This window comes from Oryctolagus cuniculus, chromosome 17 (genome assembly GCF_051225735.1).
Source record: "Oryctolagus cuniculus isolate XC-2025 breed Fujian yellow rabbit chromosome 17, ASM5122573v1, whole genome shotgun sequence".
Classification (NCBI taxonomy): Eukaryota; Metazoa; Chordata; class Mammalia; order Lagomorpha; family Leporidae; genus Oryctolagus; species Oryctolagus cuniculus.
This window is the reverse complement of record NC_142883.1, coordinates 5,585,126-5,601,350: the sequence shown is the minus strand read 5'-3', so window position 1 is coordinate 5,601,350 and position 16,225 is coordinate 5,585,126. Positions and strand designations below refer to the sequence as shown.

The 16,225-nt window shown below is 64.0% G+C and overlaps 1 protein-coding gene across 4 annotated transcripts in view; it reads left to right on the top strand.

Annotated features, from left to right (window-relative positions):
• SLC38A12 (solute carrier family 38 member 12) overlaps nucleotides 1-14,163 on the top strand; it is a 57,609-nt gene extending 43,446 nt beyond the window's left edge. For 3 of the 4 annotated variants that reach the window (XM_008252132.5, XM_089317680.1, XM_089317681.1), the window contains one exon: nucleotides 12,001-14,163. In XM_008252132.5, coding sequence (XP_008250354.3) covers nucleotides 12,001-12,761 — 761 coding nt within the window. In that variant the 3' untranslated portion in view covers nucleotides 12,762-14,163. Of the gene's footprint in view, nucleotides 1-3,490; nucleotides 3,731-12,000 lie in introns of those variants that run through there. The other variant, XM_089317682.1, reaches the window with a different exon arrangement.
• The last annotated feature ends 2,062 nt before the right edge of the window (nucleotides 14,164-16,225 follow it).

Below are 16,225 nucleotides of genomic sequence, written 5' to 3'. Positions count from 1 at the left end.
GGAAGGGACTGAGCTGAGCAAGTCCTCCCGGAGCCAAGGGTGCCTCCTGGGAGCTCACCTGCCTCACAGAGGCTCCGCCTTCCTGACCCCTCCCCCAGCCCCCTTGTTCTTCCTCCAGTTTGTGGTCAACCTGTAATGCTGGTACATTTTCAGTGTGTCTGCCCCTCCCCCCCGCCAGGCCCCTGCGCTGCACCTGGCTCCTGATTCCTACCCAGATCCAGCACAGATCGGGGTGCACTGAGGGCAGTTTCTAGTCCCAGAGACTGTTGGCAGTTCTGGCGTCTGTAGCCCCGCGGTTCCCCAGCTCAGAGGGTTACAGATCCCGGTATAAGGAGGCGACGCCCGGGCGTCCCGGCGTTTTTATCTGGAAGAGAGCAGTGGTCAGGCGGCCCTGTCCAGCAGCCTCCGTAGCAGGAGGAGCAGGGCAGTCCTGGGGCCTGGGGAGCGCGGGGCGGCTGAAGCTGCTGCTGCTCACGTCAGTGCTGGGACTTCCCCCGTCTTGAGCTAACCCTAACCCTAACCCTAACCCTAACCCAAACCCACCAGCTGCCTTCTTCCCACTCGTGGTCTGTCCCCGCAAGGAGACAAAAACAGGACACAGATCAGTTCCGAGGCGTTTGGGAGGCCCCACGGAGCGCGCCCTGCCCTCTTTCACCTGGCGTGCCCCCGTTTTCAATGCTGCCAGTCTGTGGCCCAGCTCCCGTCGGGCCCCGCAAGTCCAGCCCCGGCCCAGCTCCCAGGTGGCCATCTGTGACGTGCCTTGTGAGTGGTGGGAAGCACTGGCCCCGGAGGACAGGGACAGAATAGGGCTGACCGCAGGGGTCACCCGTGCTTAGCCTACGTGATGGGTTTCTGAGTCAGCCCGGGAGGGACGGCCGCCGGGCGGTAGCCCCTGCAGCCCCCCGTGCCTGTGTAGCGTGACGATTCCTCTGTGCATCTGGGGAGCAGCACACTCTTTAAGAGGGAGAGGAGGTGACCGGCAGTAATTAAGAGCCCAGATGCACCCAGCTTGGGGCAGGGCAGCAGCCTCCTCTGGGGCTGCAGGGCCCGGGCCTCTGACAGCAGCTTGCAGCAGCTGTTAGGGCTAGGGTTTGCCAAGGGCTTTGGCTAGGGCTAGGGCAGACGTTAGGGTTCGGGTTAAGGTTTGGGCTAGGGTTAAGGCTGTAGCTAGGGTTAGGGACAGACCAGGCTCGGCTGCTCTAGGACATCTCCAGCTGTTTCCTGGACGGCAGGGCCTGCCCGGCTGCTCCTGAGTTTTGCTCTCCCTCCTCCGCATTGGATTCTTCCTCCCAGAGCACGGCAGGCACCACCATCGGCCCCTGTGAAGAGGCCCCGTCAGGCTCAGCCTGGGTGCCCTGGGTGCCCTGGGTGCTGTGAGGCCCCGGCGCCCTGGAGGCAGCCCTGCGGTGCTGCAGGCCCAGGTGACGAGGCCTTGAGGGAGTCTAAGTTTGTCTTCCGGTGGTGACGTTGCTGTCCTTGGTCGTCCGCCTGCTCGCTCCCTTTGACTCCAGAGATAACGAGACGTCCCAGCCTCTCGGTGCCCTCTGCTGGGGCACTGTCACGGTGACAGCACCGGCTGCTCGGTCTCTGAAGAGAAACAGCCCCGGTGAGGAGACCAGGGCAGGAGGCCTCCTGGGCGGTCCTAGGTCAGATGCAGGTGCTTTCCTGGCCTCTCCTTGGCCAGGGAGAGCCAGAGTCCCTGGGGCCCCACCCAGAGCAGGCAGCCGCGCAGGCTGGCCTAGATGTGGGGCTGGACCCTGGGGGGTCTGCCTCTCCTGCACGCCAGGCTCCCCAGGCAGTTTTTCTGGAACTACCCCGAAAGCAGTGATCTCAGAAGCCCCGCTCGTCCCCCGAGCTCTCTGCCAGATTGCCAGTCTGCAGCAAGCTGCCTTGTCCTCTTGTGGAAGGCAGCTGTGTGGCCGCCTCGGGCCCGCACACGACCCTCCCTCTCCCCAGCTTCGGGCCAAGCGTTTCCAGGGTGGCAATAAACCAGCTTGGGTTCCAGGAAGACAGAGGGGGAGAATGAGCACCAAAGGGACCGGAAAATCATAAATAAATGTGCTGAGCCGGAAACTTTCTCGTGCCTAATTAGGAATTTGTTCTGCCATCTGTTGAAATGAGGCCGGGGGAGAGTGCGGGCCCTGAGCAGCGCCGGGGGCCTTCGGATCAGCTCCTCCCAGCGCTCATGCTCGGCTCTCGGCTTGGCCCTTCCCCAGTTCCGCTGCCCAAGTAGGATTTAAAGGGTTAAACGGCCATTGCGCGGAGCTCATTTCCCAGGGGAAGTGCTGGGCTCTGTTTCTTCTGCTCCCCTGTGAGTTCTGAGAGCCCAGGCTGGGCAGGTTGGGGTACCTGGACTGCAGGTACAGCCCTGTGCCAGGAGGCTCGGGTTGGTTTTGCTGTCCCCAGCAGGTGCCACGGCGGTTCTGACCTCCGCAGGGCTCCTGGCCAGGCCCTGTGGCCCGGTCAGCTCCCGGGTGGGCTGAGCGCAGCCTTGGTTCTGGCAGCCGGTTTGTACCCGCCGTCACACCTACCCAGGGGCACACCACACCTCCTCACCTGTTCCCTCCCACGTGGATCAGTGGCCACTCTCAGTGGGCGGGCCAGACCAAGCTCCTCAGCCAGGCCCCTTGTCTGCGCCTCAGCAGCGAGGACTCACCTCACTGGGGCCGTGTGGAACATGCCCAGCACCCGGACAGCATCCAGACGTGCGCAGCAGGGGCCATCACCCTCCTCGTCATCCTGAGTGGCCTCTGGGGCCCTCCCTGGAGGTGGCCATGAGATCAAGGACAGGACCCCCGCCACGTCTAGAAAGCTGCAGGGCCCGGTGTCCGTCCTGGGACCTGCACAGCCGCCCCCGGCCACTTGCCAACCGCAGTCCACGTGTGCACCCAGGAGGGAAACCCTTCCCCCAGCCTCTACCCATCACTCTTGACGAAGCTCAGAGCCTGAGAATTGAGAAGCAGGCCCAGCGCGTGGGGCAGGAGCGCCAGATCTGTCCGCAGTCAGTGGCCAGGACACCACCCACAGGCCCAGAGGCTCGAGCAGGGGAACGGTGCCCATGGCTGCTCCCACCTGGGATACCTGCCGGCTGCCCGGTGGGAGCTCAGGCCAGGAGGAGCCTTGTTACTCAGCCCCCGCGGATGCCTGCAGCCGCCGCACGCATGAACAGCTGGCGCAGCTCAGGGCGTCCCGACCGGCGTTATTAAAAACCCGATTCTTTCTAATAAAGGCTGCTCCGGAGCACTGCCTCGCTGGGTCTGGCTGTCTAGGACCCGCAGGCTCCCTCCCCTCTGCTTGTGTATTCAGAGCAGACACCACTGTGTCTCTGTGTTCCCCTCAAAGTGGGTCAGACGCCAGCCTCCCCGGGCACTGGTAGATAAACTTGAGCCTGCCTCGTGAAGTCTCTCGGCCTAGCTGTCCCCACCTCCCCCCTGGCAAGTGCCCCAGATTTGTTCTCCAAACCAGAGAGAGAGGCAGGACTCCGAGGTGGTAGCAGGAGTGGGCAGGATGACCCCAAGAGAAGATGTCCCCTGGGAACAGAAGGGCACTCTGGCTTCCAGCCATCCCAGCTCCAGGACTGACCTCAGGGGGTGTCTCCCAGCAGGGGCTGCTCTGCTCGGTCCCCAGCAGTAGCCAGGGTCTGTGTGCTGGGCCATCTGTTGCCTGCTGCCGCCAACCTGGCATCTGAGTTCCTGCACAGCCACCCGCCCGGTGCCTCTCGGGAGTCCAGGTAGGGCTCCCCCTCCCACCCGGCGCCCCATCCTAGACAGACAGCGCATTCTGCCGCCTGCGCCCTGTGCACACGCTGACAGGGCCAGGCAGCTAACTCCCAGGTCAGCCCTGGTCAGCCGAGCGAGGCATCTGACCCGGCGACGGTTCCAGGCCTCGCAGCACAGGACCTGCAGCTCCAGAACTTCCGACGTCCTTGTCCTGGGCCGCTCCTGTCTTCCTCGCCCTCTCTCCTTCCTGGATTCTCTCTGCTTGAAGGGCCCAGCAGCCTCCCAGAGGGGTGGTTGTGGCTAAGACGCAGGTTGCCAGTCCACAGGAAAGGGAACTGGAGACGCCCCTCCCCCAGGTGCCACCTGCCAGCCCCGAGCGTGTGGAAGGGAGACTCGGCTGCTTCTGAGGCTGGAATCTTCCCTTGGCCCACACCACCCCTCCCACCCCACGTGGAAAGAGTGGGTGCTCTGGGAACTCACTGAGCCGGGGAGGGGACCCAGGCCTGTGCTCTGCTCTTTTGCCCTGATGAGGAGTGGGCGGGGCTAGAACCCTCCAGAAAGCACCCAGGGGCCCCAGGGTGGGGAGGTAGTCAGATCAGCTTCAGACGCCCTCTTCCCTGGAGTCCTAAGTGAGCTTTGGGTGAGTTGCCGCAGCCAGGGCCGGCGTGCGTGGAGCTCTGTGGGGCCAAGCTAAGATTCAACTCGGCTGAAATAAGCGTGCGTGCGTGTGTGTGGTCCCCATGCAGACCTGGCACACACCCAGAGCCCCCAGCTGCCAGTGGGGGACAGCATGGCCCCGGGAACTCGGGGTGTGACAGGCAGCGGAGCTGAGGTCGCTCTGGTTCACAGAGCGGGTGTGAACGCCATGTCCATGTCCTCCTCACCTGCCTCCTCTCTCACCACGGACCCCCAAAGACTGGTTGGTGCCAGTGGCAGATGTTCCCAGGAAAGGTTCTGACAGCAGCTCGACCCAGCCGGGAAGTGGGTCCCCCAGAGTGAGCCCCGCCCCTCGCCTTGGGACGGATGAGCTTTGCCCTGCTTGCTGGGAGCTGGGCTCCCAGAATGGGAACCAAGGTTTTCCGGATGGAAAAGGGGACTTGGACCATGTGGAGCCCACACGGTCACTGTTAGGGCCCCTGTCGCGCGGCCCTGGTGCCCCCTCCAGCTCCGTGTGCCCCTGCCGCGCGGCCCTGGTGCCCCCTCCAGCTCCGTGTGCCCCTGCCGCGCGGCCCTGGTGCCCCCTCCAGCTCCGTGTGCCCCTGCCGCGCGGCCCTGGTGCCCCCTCCAGCTCCGTGTGCCCCTGCTGAGCACGGGCATCGTTTCCAGGTCCCGTTCTTCCTTCTTGATGCTGACCTTGGCCACCTCCTCCTCCGGCTTCTGTTTGGCGCTTTGCCCCCCAGCCTGTCTGCAAGGGCGGCCGTGGCCACCCCCAGGTGGAAACTCAGTTTCTAGCTTAGCAGGGAGCTGGTCTCAGTCTCCACTTCCAGCTTTAAAGGTGACGAAACAAAGTCCGTCCCGAGGTGAGGGAGCAGTGCAGGGTCAGGAGTGGAAACCAGGGGAGCGAGACCCTGCGCGTGTTCAGGAAGAAGCAGCCTCCCTCGCCCCCTCACCCCGAGTGTGCGGCAGGCTCCTCCCCCTGCCCCTCCTCCAGCCTGCAGGACGGGTGCTCTGCCGCAGTTAGCCAGAGTCATTAAGGAACAAATGCCTGCTCCTGTTTGTGGGTCTGGGGTACTGCTTGGTCCTCGGTGGTTCTCAGCTCAGGCCGAGCCCACCCCCGTCAGCCCCCCAACCCTCGAGGTGAGACGCAGGTCCTCCCCCAGAGCTGGCCGTCTGCACGGAGGAGCGCCTGCCTCCCCGCAGCCTACTGTCGGATGGCCTCCTCCTCACACGCGGCCCGGGCCAGAGCCTACCCCAGCCTCAGTGATCTCTGAGGTCAGAGTGGGGGCGGCCCTATTGAGGAAAAGCTTGGAAGAGGGGCTGGGCTGCCAGTGCGTGGGGGGAGGTCAGCCCGTTTGCCCTTAGCTCCGAGAGTTGGAGCAGTTGTGCACAACTCGGGCACTGGAGCATTAAGGAGAAGGGGTGAGCAGCTTGTGGTCCGGCCTCCGAGGTCACGTGTCCCCCTCATCCACAGCAGCTGCCCCCCGCCCGGCCCTGTCGAAGCTGAGCGGGACCTTAGGGCTGGGACTGCTGGTTAGAGCCCTCCGTGGTGCCCGAGAGGCTCTGTCCACCTCGTGCCTTTGTCGAGATGTCCCTCTAGCTCGGAGCCCCGTAGCACTCGAGGCCCAGCCAACACAGTGTGTGCAGGGCAGGCTACCCTGGCGGTCACCGCCGAGGGGACCCTGAGCCTGGGTGTCCTTTGGCTTTTCAAGAAGGCTCTGTGCGACCTCAGAGCTGCACCCTAGGTCTCCAGCATCCCCGCGCACATCTGGGAGGTGGCAGAGGGTTAGACGGTCTGGGTGAGGTCAGGGCAGGAGGCAGACGTCTTTCAACTTCCTGTCAGGTCAGGCGCTCCCCAGGTGCACACGCAGCCACACACAGCCCCACGGGACACCAGGTCGCAGCCAGGGCCACTGCCAGCGAAAGTACATGCTGGCCACCTGAGGGAGTTTTAATTTTCAGCAGCCACATGTAAAATTTTCATCCACTTTTATAATACACTTATTTAACACACCCAGAAAGTCTTTCAGCAGTCATATGAGAAATGCCCAAGGGGGACTCACATCCCCTTCCTTCCTTTTTTTTTTTTTTTTTTTTTTTTTTTTTAAGATTTCTTTATTTGAAAGAGTTAGAGAGAGAAGGAGAGGCAGAGAGAGAGGTCTTCCATCTGCTGGTTCACTCCCCAGATGGCGGCAACGGCCGGAGCTGTGCCAATCTGAACAGGAGCCGAGAGCTTCCTCTGGGTCTCCCCTGTGGTGCAGGGGCCCAAGCACTTGGGCCATCTTCCACTGCTTTCCCAGGCCAGAGCAGAGAGCTGGATCAGAAGTGGAGCAGCCGGGACTTGAACTGGCGCCCATCTGGGATGCCTGCAGTGCCTGTCAAGTCTAGCATGTGTTACACCAGCCACATCCAGGCATTCAGTAGCCAAGGTGGCCATGTGGTCAGCAGAGAGAGAAACGCTTCTGGGTGCTTCCGGTGCCCCTGCGGGAGAGCCCCGGGCAGCATTCAGGCAGGCCCGGAAGACCCCTGCACAGCTTCAGAGCCGGCGGTGGGGCTCAGCAAAGCAGCAGAACCACCGGGTGACCGTCCTCAGAGTCTCTGAGAGCTCGGCGTACCCCGGACAGCCCAGGGCCTGTGCTGCAGCGCCCGTGAGGCCTGGGCGGCCGGCCCCACAGTCTCCAGGGTTCTCCGATTCTCTGAGAAAGGCCGTGCGCCACACCCGCAGGGAGCGCCTCCCCATGGCCCAGAGACGAGGCGGTGCCAGGCTGGCCACTCGGTGTGCTGCCGCGCAACGGGACGCAGAAGGAAGTCTCCCCTCTGCGCCTCCGGCACAAGCCGGGGGTGCCAGGGTGACTTCCGCCCTTGCCCAGAGACCCCAGAGAGGTGGAGCGGAGGGGGGGGTATAGGAAGGAAGAGCAGGCTTTTTCGGCTCCCTCATGGCAGTCATCGCAGAAGGCTTCTGTGACCCTAAGGGTGTGGGGTCACCAGCACGCAGGCAGGCAGCCCTGCAGCGTGGCCCCAGCTGGGTCCTCTGACACCGCCTGCCTGGGGACAGCGTCACCTCCCATGGGCGAATGGCTCGGTCCCGAGCCTGCCCCTGCCAGAGACTCAGTCACGAATCTGGGCCTCCACAGCTTGGCTGCAAACTGGGGCTCCCACGAACCCCTCCTCAGGTTCTGCCAGTTTGCAAGAGCAGCTCACAGAGCTCAGGGACGCCGGCTTCCCAGGCTGTGGGAGGAGTTTTCAAGGATAGAGCGAAGCAGCGATGCAGAGCTGCGTGGGGCCAGGTGCGGCAGGGGCCGGGCACAGGCGCTCTGTCCCCCGGGGAGCGGGCGGCCGGGCCCCAGCACAGGGGTGAGTCTTGGTGACCTTCCTGCAGCCTGCACGTGCCCACTGGAGCTCCCCGAACCCTGTCCTTTGGGTTTTTTTATGGTGATTTGATTGCATAAGCGTGACGGAAGTGTGGACAGCCGTGTAGAAATGTGATTGGGCCAAAGGCTGTGGCCCGGTGCTGATAGGAGGGGAAGCCGCAAGGCGCCTGCTCAGCTGCCTCTCAGCCCGTGTGCAGCGCTCTTCCTCCCGCGGCTGGGGCAGGACCCCTCTGAGACGGGGGTCTGGGGTTTATGGCCAGCTCCAACACAGGCAAGGAAACAGTTTTTATGAGCTGCCTTGAGGAAGACATGCTCTGGTTTTTGTGGGGAGGGGGTTAGGAGCCAGAAACCAGGCAAAAAAATCAAAACGCAGATGAGAATATTTCCAAAAACTCACAGAAAAGTGAAGCGGGGGACGTGTGGGTGTGAGTTCACACCCATTCCCTCCCCCGCAGCGCCACCTGTGCCCTCCGCAGGTGTTCAGAAGGGTGTGGGCTCACCTTTCTCGCTGCCTGCCGAGGGAAGAGTGGGACGCGCCGACAGCGCTGGGGGCAAGACAGCCCCTGCGGGAGACTTGGTCTTGCTGCCAGGAGAAGGGAGGGGTGAGGCCGTCTCTGGGCAGGGCCGATTCTCTGAAAACTTTAAGACGCTGTCAGCTCGCGGACTGTTGAGAGGGCGCGTCCCCTGGACTGCTCGCAGTCGGCGCAGCCCCGTGGCTGGAACCACGGACTGGGGTTGCGCTCGGGCCCCGGGCAGCTCCTGCAACAACCCGGGAGACGTCGTCCTTGGCTGCTGCTGACCCCCGTAGAGCAGCCAGCCCCCGCTGGAGGGACAGGAGCCCTCCCGGCCCTGCAGGGGGCAGCTCAGCCCGTTGGTGGGTTTTCTTCTACCCGGATCTCAGGGTAGGGGAGGCAGACGCCGTCTCTAAACTGGCTGCTCAGGGCTCAGAATCTCTGCCCGTTTCTGTCCCAGCTCCCCAGGTAATGGCTTGTCTTCCACACCTGTCTTTCTCACGCCCGGGGAGCTGGCTGTGTGGGAGCTGGCCGGGCTGCAGCTCAGGAGGAGTTAACGTGGCAAGTGGGCAGCATGTGGGACTCGGATCAGCTGTCAGGACGAGTCTGTGTGTGCGCACCCTGCATCAGGCGAGGCGTGGGCCGGGGCCCTGGGTGGAGTTAGAGACCCCTGAGGGCACCTGGCTCCTCGTCACCGCCCTGCCACAAGCCACTCCTCTCCTAAACCAGGACAGGGTTGTGGCAGCCATAGTCCTGGAGGGTGGAAGGTCCCAGAAGTCCCTGTGTTCCCCAGTCTCCTGCCTGCGACTCCACTGTAGGCGTGGACACAGGGGTCTCAGCCCGCCACAGCTAACGTGGCCACAGACTAGCAATTTCCTGCCCTCTGTTTCCTGCAGCTTCCTCTGCTGGTCCCCCTGGACTGTAGGCTCCAGGGGGACAGGGCTGTGTCTGTCCACTGTGCTGTCCCCCAGACAACCGGGGCGCTGGCCGGCACGCAGCAGACACTCGGGGCACCACTGTCGAATAAATGAACGAGCCCGGCTGGGCCCGTGGAGCCGCTGTCCTCACGTAGCCTCATCACCTTGCGGCTGCACATGTGACGTGGTGTCGGGCCTTCACCCCCACCCAGGCTCTTCACTGCTTCTCGCCCCCGGGAGTGTGACTTCCACTGTGGAATGCAGGTGGAGGTGGGCTCCCGGAGCACTGCCTGTGGTGGGTCAGGGACTTGGGCAGGCCCAGGGCAGACATGGTGAAGACCCGGCTATCCACGCAGCCTCGGTGAGGAGGGCGAGAGCTGGTGTGGTGGTGGTGGTGCAGGTGCAGCCCCGGGCCCTGGGGTGAGCCCCTGAGCCCCACTCCGTGCCATGCTTCCCGGCAGTGTCTGTCGCTCACGGCCCGTCATCCTCATTTCACCTTGATTTATGGTCAGACCTAATGAGTTTGGGGAGCAGCTGTCTCCCAGGGACAGAACCATCAATCTAGGAGACAGCTGTTAAACTCTGCTCCTCCTGCAGAGGGAGGGAGGGGCGAGCACACAGGGCCGCGGCACAGGGGCGGGGGCAGTGGGGTGGGCTTCATGTCCCTGAAGACCGGAGACCCCTGGCCCTCTCCCAGGGTTGGCCCCGAGGGCGGGTGCTTCCTTCTCTCCTGGGCAGGCAGGTTGGGGCCTGGCCCAAGCCCAGCAGGTCTAGGGTGAGTGGATGCTCCTTCCTCTGCTTGGACGTAAGGCACTCGGGTTTGCTCACCGCCAGAGCGGGTGGCATTTCCCTGCTGCTGGGCCGCACAGCCAGGCAGAACAGTGCGAGGTGTGACTGGGGGGAGGGAGAGCACCACACACACACCCCGCCCGCCGTGAAGGTGGGGGTGCATCTGGTCTGCTGCGGGCGAGAATTAGGAGATGGGGGCGGTTAGGAGACGGTGAGATACGTTTCTCACCATAGCCATGGCTTTGCAGGCCATCCTGGAATTTCTAGAAAATGTCCCACATCCTCACTGCTTGTCTCAAAGTAAGCCAGCCAGCCAGTTTCTCTCTGCCTCCCAAGCGCAGAGGCCGGGAGGAAGGGGGGTGGAGAAGCACCAGGCAGCTGCACGGTTTGCCGGTGCCGGTTTGCCAGTGCCCGAGGCGGGGTCGAGCCCAGACACCTAGAGGATTTCTCCACCGGCCTCTTTCCAGATCCACGCGCGCCTTGGCCGAGCCTCTGAGCAGCACCGGGTCAGGAGGTGGCGCCTGGGTGGCAGAAGCCGAGCAGGGGCCAGTCTTGCCTTAGAGCAGCGGCTACCCCTTTGCCCTGCTCACCAAGGCGGCAGAACTGCTTGCTGTGGCTTCCTGAATAACTAATCACCGGCAGCCCCAGGGCCTCCAGGCCCAGGGCCGCCTGCTGCGCCTCCTAACCCTCCCTGGGCCAGGACAGAGCGAGTGGTGCACGCGACTCCGCCCGCAGCCTGTCTGCTTCCCCCGACGGACCAGGGCCAGGGAGACCTGTGAGGCCGTGGGGTCAGGAGCGGCAGGGACAGAGCGGTCGTGAGAGGCAGGGACAGATGATCATCTTTCTTGGCCATTTTCACAGCTGTCCCCTCACTGTCTCCTCCCTCCTTGTCCCCCGACAGTGTCAGGTGTCTGATTAAAGTTACAGATGAAGGTTCTGTCCCACTCCCCAGTGTCACTGAGGGAAGACATTGGCATAGCCTCCTGTGCATCCTGGGAGAACCTTCCAGAACCTGAGGGGCCCCCAAGCCGCGTGCCAGCCTCTGCCGGCGACTGCTCCTTTCACGCTTGCCTGCGTTGCACGCCAGGAGGCGTCACATGTCCTTGCGGCTTTACCTGGGGGCTGGGGCAGGCTGCAGGGCTCTCAGGACTGTCGTGAGCACAGACGACTGGGGGCTTGGAAACCCCAGAGCAGAGCCCAGGGCGCCACCCGTGGTCTCCGCGCGTGTTCAGGAAGTAATGGTGGCAGTTCCAGGTAATCTGGAAAGCAGATCCCAGGAGCCAGACAGACACGGAAAGATCTGGAAGTGCCGTCTCCCCAGAAGGTCAGGAACGCTTGTCTCTGGCTGCCCGGCTCTTGCTGAGCCCCGTGTTGTGCAGGCGGCCTGCTGTGTGCAGCCACTCGGCTCAGCCCCGCCTGCAGGGAGCTGGTGTTCCAGGGCACGGGGCGCTGAACCCATCTCCAGGAGGCTGCCCTGCAGCCAGCCCTCTGTCCCCTCACTGAGCCACCAGACCAGGAGAGCAGCCTCGGTGCCAGCCGCTTGGGACCCGGCAGTCCCCAGCACTGTCCTTGGTGCTTTTCTGTGGCTGCTGGCCACGGCCTGTGTGCTTCGGGCCCCTATGCACCCCCTCTGCACAGGGCCCCCACGCTCCTGCCTGTTTGCCCTCGGCCCAGGACACCTTCTGCCCTCCACACCCACCAGGTCCCCAGACACAGGCTTTTAACCAAGGGAGAGAGCGTGACCAGAAGTCCTGACCCAGCCTTCTCCCAGCCATGAGCCGCGAAGACCCCCCTGGGGCTGAGGAGGGAGCTGACAGTGCCGGGCCCAGATCACGCCCATGCCCCTGCTCTAGGGCGCGGGGAGGAGAAGGGGACCGGAGGACGCTGCTCTGGGCGTGAGACCAGGCCTCTGCCGACCTGCCCCAGACCGTGGCCTTGGGGACGTGGGTCTGTGTGTCTCGCTGCTGCTGCTTGGGCGGAGCTGGGGGAGGGCTGGCACCGTCCCTGCGGCTGACTCTTCCCCTCTGTCTTGCAGCCTTCGCCATCATGATCGTGCTGGCCCTGGTCCGCATCGGGCACGGGCGAGGGGAGGGCCGCCCGCCGCTGGCCGACTTCTCGGGGCTCCGGAACCTGTTTGGGGTGTGCGTCTACTCGTTCATGTGCCAGCACTCCCTGCCCTCCCTCATCACCCCCGTCTCCTCCAAGCGCCACCTCACGCGCCTGGTGTTCCTGGACTACGTGCTGATCCTGGCCTTCTACGGCCTCCTCTGCTTCACCGCCATCTTCTGCTTCCGCGGCGACAGCCTGCTAGACATGTATACTCTCAACTTCGCGCGCTGCGACGTCGTGGGCCTGGCCGCCGTGCGCTTCTTCCTGGGCCTCTTCCCCGTCTTCACCATCAGCACCAACTTCCCCATCATCGCCGTGACCCTGCGCAACAACTGGAAGGCGCTCTTCTACCGCGAGGGCGGCACGTACCCGTGGGTGGTGGACCGCGTGGTGTTCCCCACCATCACCCTCGTGCCCCCCGTGCTGGTGGCCTTCTGCACCCACGACCTGGAGTCCCTGGTGGGCATCACGGGAGCCTACGCGGGCACCGGCATCCAGTACGTCATCCCGGCCTTCCTGGTGTACCACTGCCGCAGGGACACGCAGCTGGCCTTCGGCCACGGGACCCTCAACAAGCACAGGTCCCCGTTCCGCCACACCTTCTGGGTGGGCTTCGTGCTGCTCTGGGCTTTCTCCTGCTTCTTGTTCGTCACCGCCAACATCGTGCTCAGCGAGACCAAGCTCTGACGGCAGGAGGTGTCCAGTGACAGGAGTGTGGGTGGGCAGGCGGGCTGGGCCGGAAGGGCCCCCGCACCTCCAGCTGGAGGCTTCTCCGCGGCCGAGACTCCACCCAGCGTGCACCTGGCCCCACCAGCCGGCAAGGCTGCTCTGTTGTACGTGGTCCTGCCCCCACCCGAGAGGTGGGCTCCCCTGCTCAGTGGGTGACGCGGTGCTGGCACCGCTGCTATTTATACCAGACCCCCCCCCCCCATGGCGCTCCCGCCCCCACCTGTCTGGGAACTCTGCTCCACTGGCCGCTGCTGCCTCCCCGGAGGCCAATCCTGACCCTGTCGTCCTCACGCAGCCTGCCGGGCCCGGGAGTCACCAAGTGACACTCCTGGAGCAGGGCCTGGCCAGCCCCAGGGACACGGACAGGAAGTGCTAACTGGCACAGGGCCCCCACTCCAGAGCTGCGAGGGCCCTTGCTGTGGGCGCCAGCTCCGGAGCAGCAGGTGCATGGGCCATCCCTTCCACGGGGACACGGCAGCCTGCAGGCTGGGTTCAAAGAGGGACTCTGTGCCCCTGGCTGCCCCACTGGAGCCCTCGGGGTCTCCTGCCACTCCCACCCCCACCCTCCGTGACTTGGGAGTGCCCTGGGCAAGTGGCTGTGACAGGGCCCCACGCTGCCCGGCTCCCCTGGGAGCCCAGCCGTGGGTGCTCGGCGTTCACACGCCCGTGGGTTTGGAGGAGCCACCCGCTGCTGCTCCTAGGAAGCGAGGCCGGCCCCCAGCTGCTTCCATCACTGCTGGGGCGGCTGGGGACTCAATGTGCCTTTTCCTGCTTTGTGCCCGGAGGTCCTCCCTGGCCTGTCCTCAGCCCAGGGCCCGAGCCCAGCTGACCTGGAGCCCAGAGCAGCTCACCTCGCAGCTGCCTCTCTGGGGTGGGGTCTCAGGCCCCCTGCCCCTCCCACTTTTGATGTCAGTGCCTTGCTCAGCCCTCAGGAGCGCACCTTCCTCCTCCTCCTCCTCCCCACCTGGGAACCTGGCACAGGGCCACGATGCTGGGTTTCCTGGGGCCCAGGGCGGTGTTGGGTTGGGGCTGCCTTCCCCCGGTGGTCACAGCCCGGCAGTTCCCACAGCTTGTCCCCGCATAGCACTGTTTCCCGTCCACGTGAGAGACACACACCCCTTCCCCATCTGCCCTTCTGGCTTCTCAGGAGGCCCTGCCCCAGGTGGGCAGAGTCGGGCAGGCACCGCTGTGCTGAGGCCAAAAATGACGAAGACAAGGCTTGAGCCCTCCCTGGCACTGCCCGGCTGTTTGCTGAAAACTCAATTACAACATCTGTACTTCCCCTTCTCCAATTACAGCCCCTCTCGCTTAAGGACAAAACAAATTAAATCATCTCGCCTCCCCAGGCGCCGAACCAAAATTTGGACGCAAATTTATTAGCATCATAGAGCCCAGGTTGATTTATGTGACAAGCTGCCGCCACACACAGCAGTGGAGTCGGGTGGCTGCGCTCCCGGCCACCTCTGAGCCAGGGGGGATGGCGGGAAGTGGCCGCGTCGCCCGTGCCGAGCAGGGGCCCTCCCCACCGCCACTACCTGGGTTCTGTGCACCTGCTGTCTAACTTCCAGAGGTCAGATGCAGCCACTTTCCTCCTGTCACTGGTGGGCAGCAGGGCTTGAGACAGCAGGAGAAGACCCCCGCGGCTGGGCCTTCCCAGGTGTTGTTGTCCAACCCACGCTGCAGACACACCCAGCCCTGAGTTTCTGCACCTGCTTGATGACTTGGGCAATTTTGGTCATGGTTTCAGTTTTACAGAAGCCGCTGGGGTCAGTGGAGGTGACGACGGCACAAGGTGCCAGCCCAACCTGGCCCCAGGGACAAGTGTCACGGAGGAGCCAGACTTCAACTCAGTGGCCTCCCCCTGTGCTGCCCGGATGCCCGAGGGCAGGCCGGTTCAAGGTGGGAGAGAGCACTCCTAGCCACGCCGCCTGCCGAACCCCAGGCCCACCTGTGCACCTCACCTGAGGCCGGCGAGGTGGCTGCGGGCCTGGAGATGGGGCAGATGGCAGACGACAGGCTTAGAGGCAGTGCTGAGTGGTGGAAGGTGGCAGAGGGCCCCGTGCCAGGCCCTTAGCCATGCAGCTGTTCTAGGCACAGGGGGCCCAGGACAGCCTCAGCAACAGCGGCCTGGCCTCCCCCTGTTCTGTAGCCCGTGCTCAGCCCCAGGTCCTGCCCCGGGGGTGGGCGGGGAGGTCAGGGTCGTTCCTTGCCTCTTGGGAAGTCAGAAGTGGGAGGGAGCCTGTGTAAGGGTCAAGTTCCCACGACCAAGAGGCAGGGCTGCATGGAGGAGGAAGCTGGGCCATCTGTCCCGGGGCCTGGGGCTGACTGTCCCACAGAGGCCTCTGGGGGCTGGGCGTGGTGTCGGGTGTGTCCCTCGTGACCGAGCAGTGGGACCTGCTGCTTGTGGGCGGAGCGCCGGGGCTCCTGCCTCACTGCCGCTGTAGGGAGGCCTGAGCTTCCTGCCTGTCCCCAGCACAGAAGTGCTCAGTGAGCTGTTCCTGATGGCCTGGCAAGTGCCCTCCTCCCTGTCACTCCCAGCTACAACCAAGGAGCGGGGGAGTCACTCAAGACTCAGACTAGAGGGCTCTGGGGAGAGGGGCTGTCTCGTCCCCTGACACCCTAGAAAACTTTCAAAGGGCAAGGCAGGCTGGGTGGGCACCTGCTCCTTGAAGAAACGCCAGGTGTAGCAGGACAGAACCAGTCAGGTCGTAAATTTCCTCCTGGGAGGCTGGTGACAGGGCCTGTCTGTCCACCGTCTCAGCAAATAAGAAAACAGCAGCCGAGTGTCTGGTATCTGGTGGCAGGGCTGTGTGTGCGATGCTTCTGTAGCCACGCCCTCACCCCCACTGGCTCCCGGCCAGGCCCTCTGCTGTGGCCTTGGTGCAGGAGAGGCAGGGCCCTGCACTCCCAGCAGGAGGCACCCTTCCTGCCCCCGTCCCCGGGCCAGGCTCACGTTCCTTTCCCCCAGATTCCATTCCTGGAGAAGGCAGGAGGCAGCCAGTGCTGCCCCAGAGAGCCGGGAGCAGGAGGTGCGGCCCCTCCTTGGAACCAACAGCAGGCTCCGCTCCACATTCACCTCTTAATTATCTTTCCAGTTCTTGGTTATTAATGATCTCGGGCAGCGAGCAGAGCAGCCTGGATCTCACACTTCCTCCCGGCCTCACCTGCTGCAGCCTTCCACCCAGAGCTTAGGCAGACCCTGGCTCAGAGGATGGGGCGGGGGTCAGGGCCAGGGGCTGGCGGGGCAGGGGGAGGTGGGGGGACAACAGTTAACCCTCTCAATACCAGTGGCTGTGTCCAAAGCCAAGCTCCCTTGAGGAGTGCTTGGCCCGAAGCCCTCACCTACACACACACTCTGCACCTGTTGTTGAGTTCCCCACCCCCACCCCACCCCCAGGCAATCTTGGTCCTGGTTCCAGCCC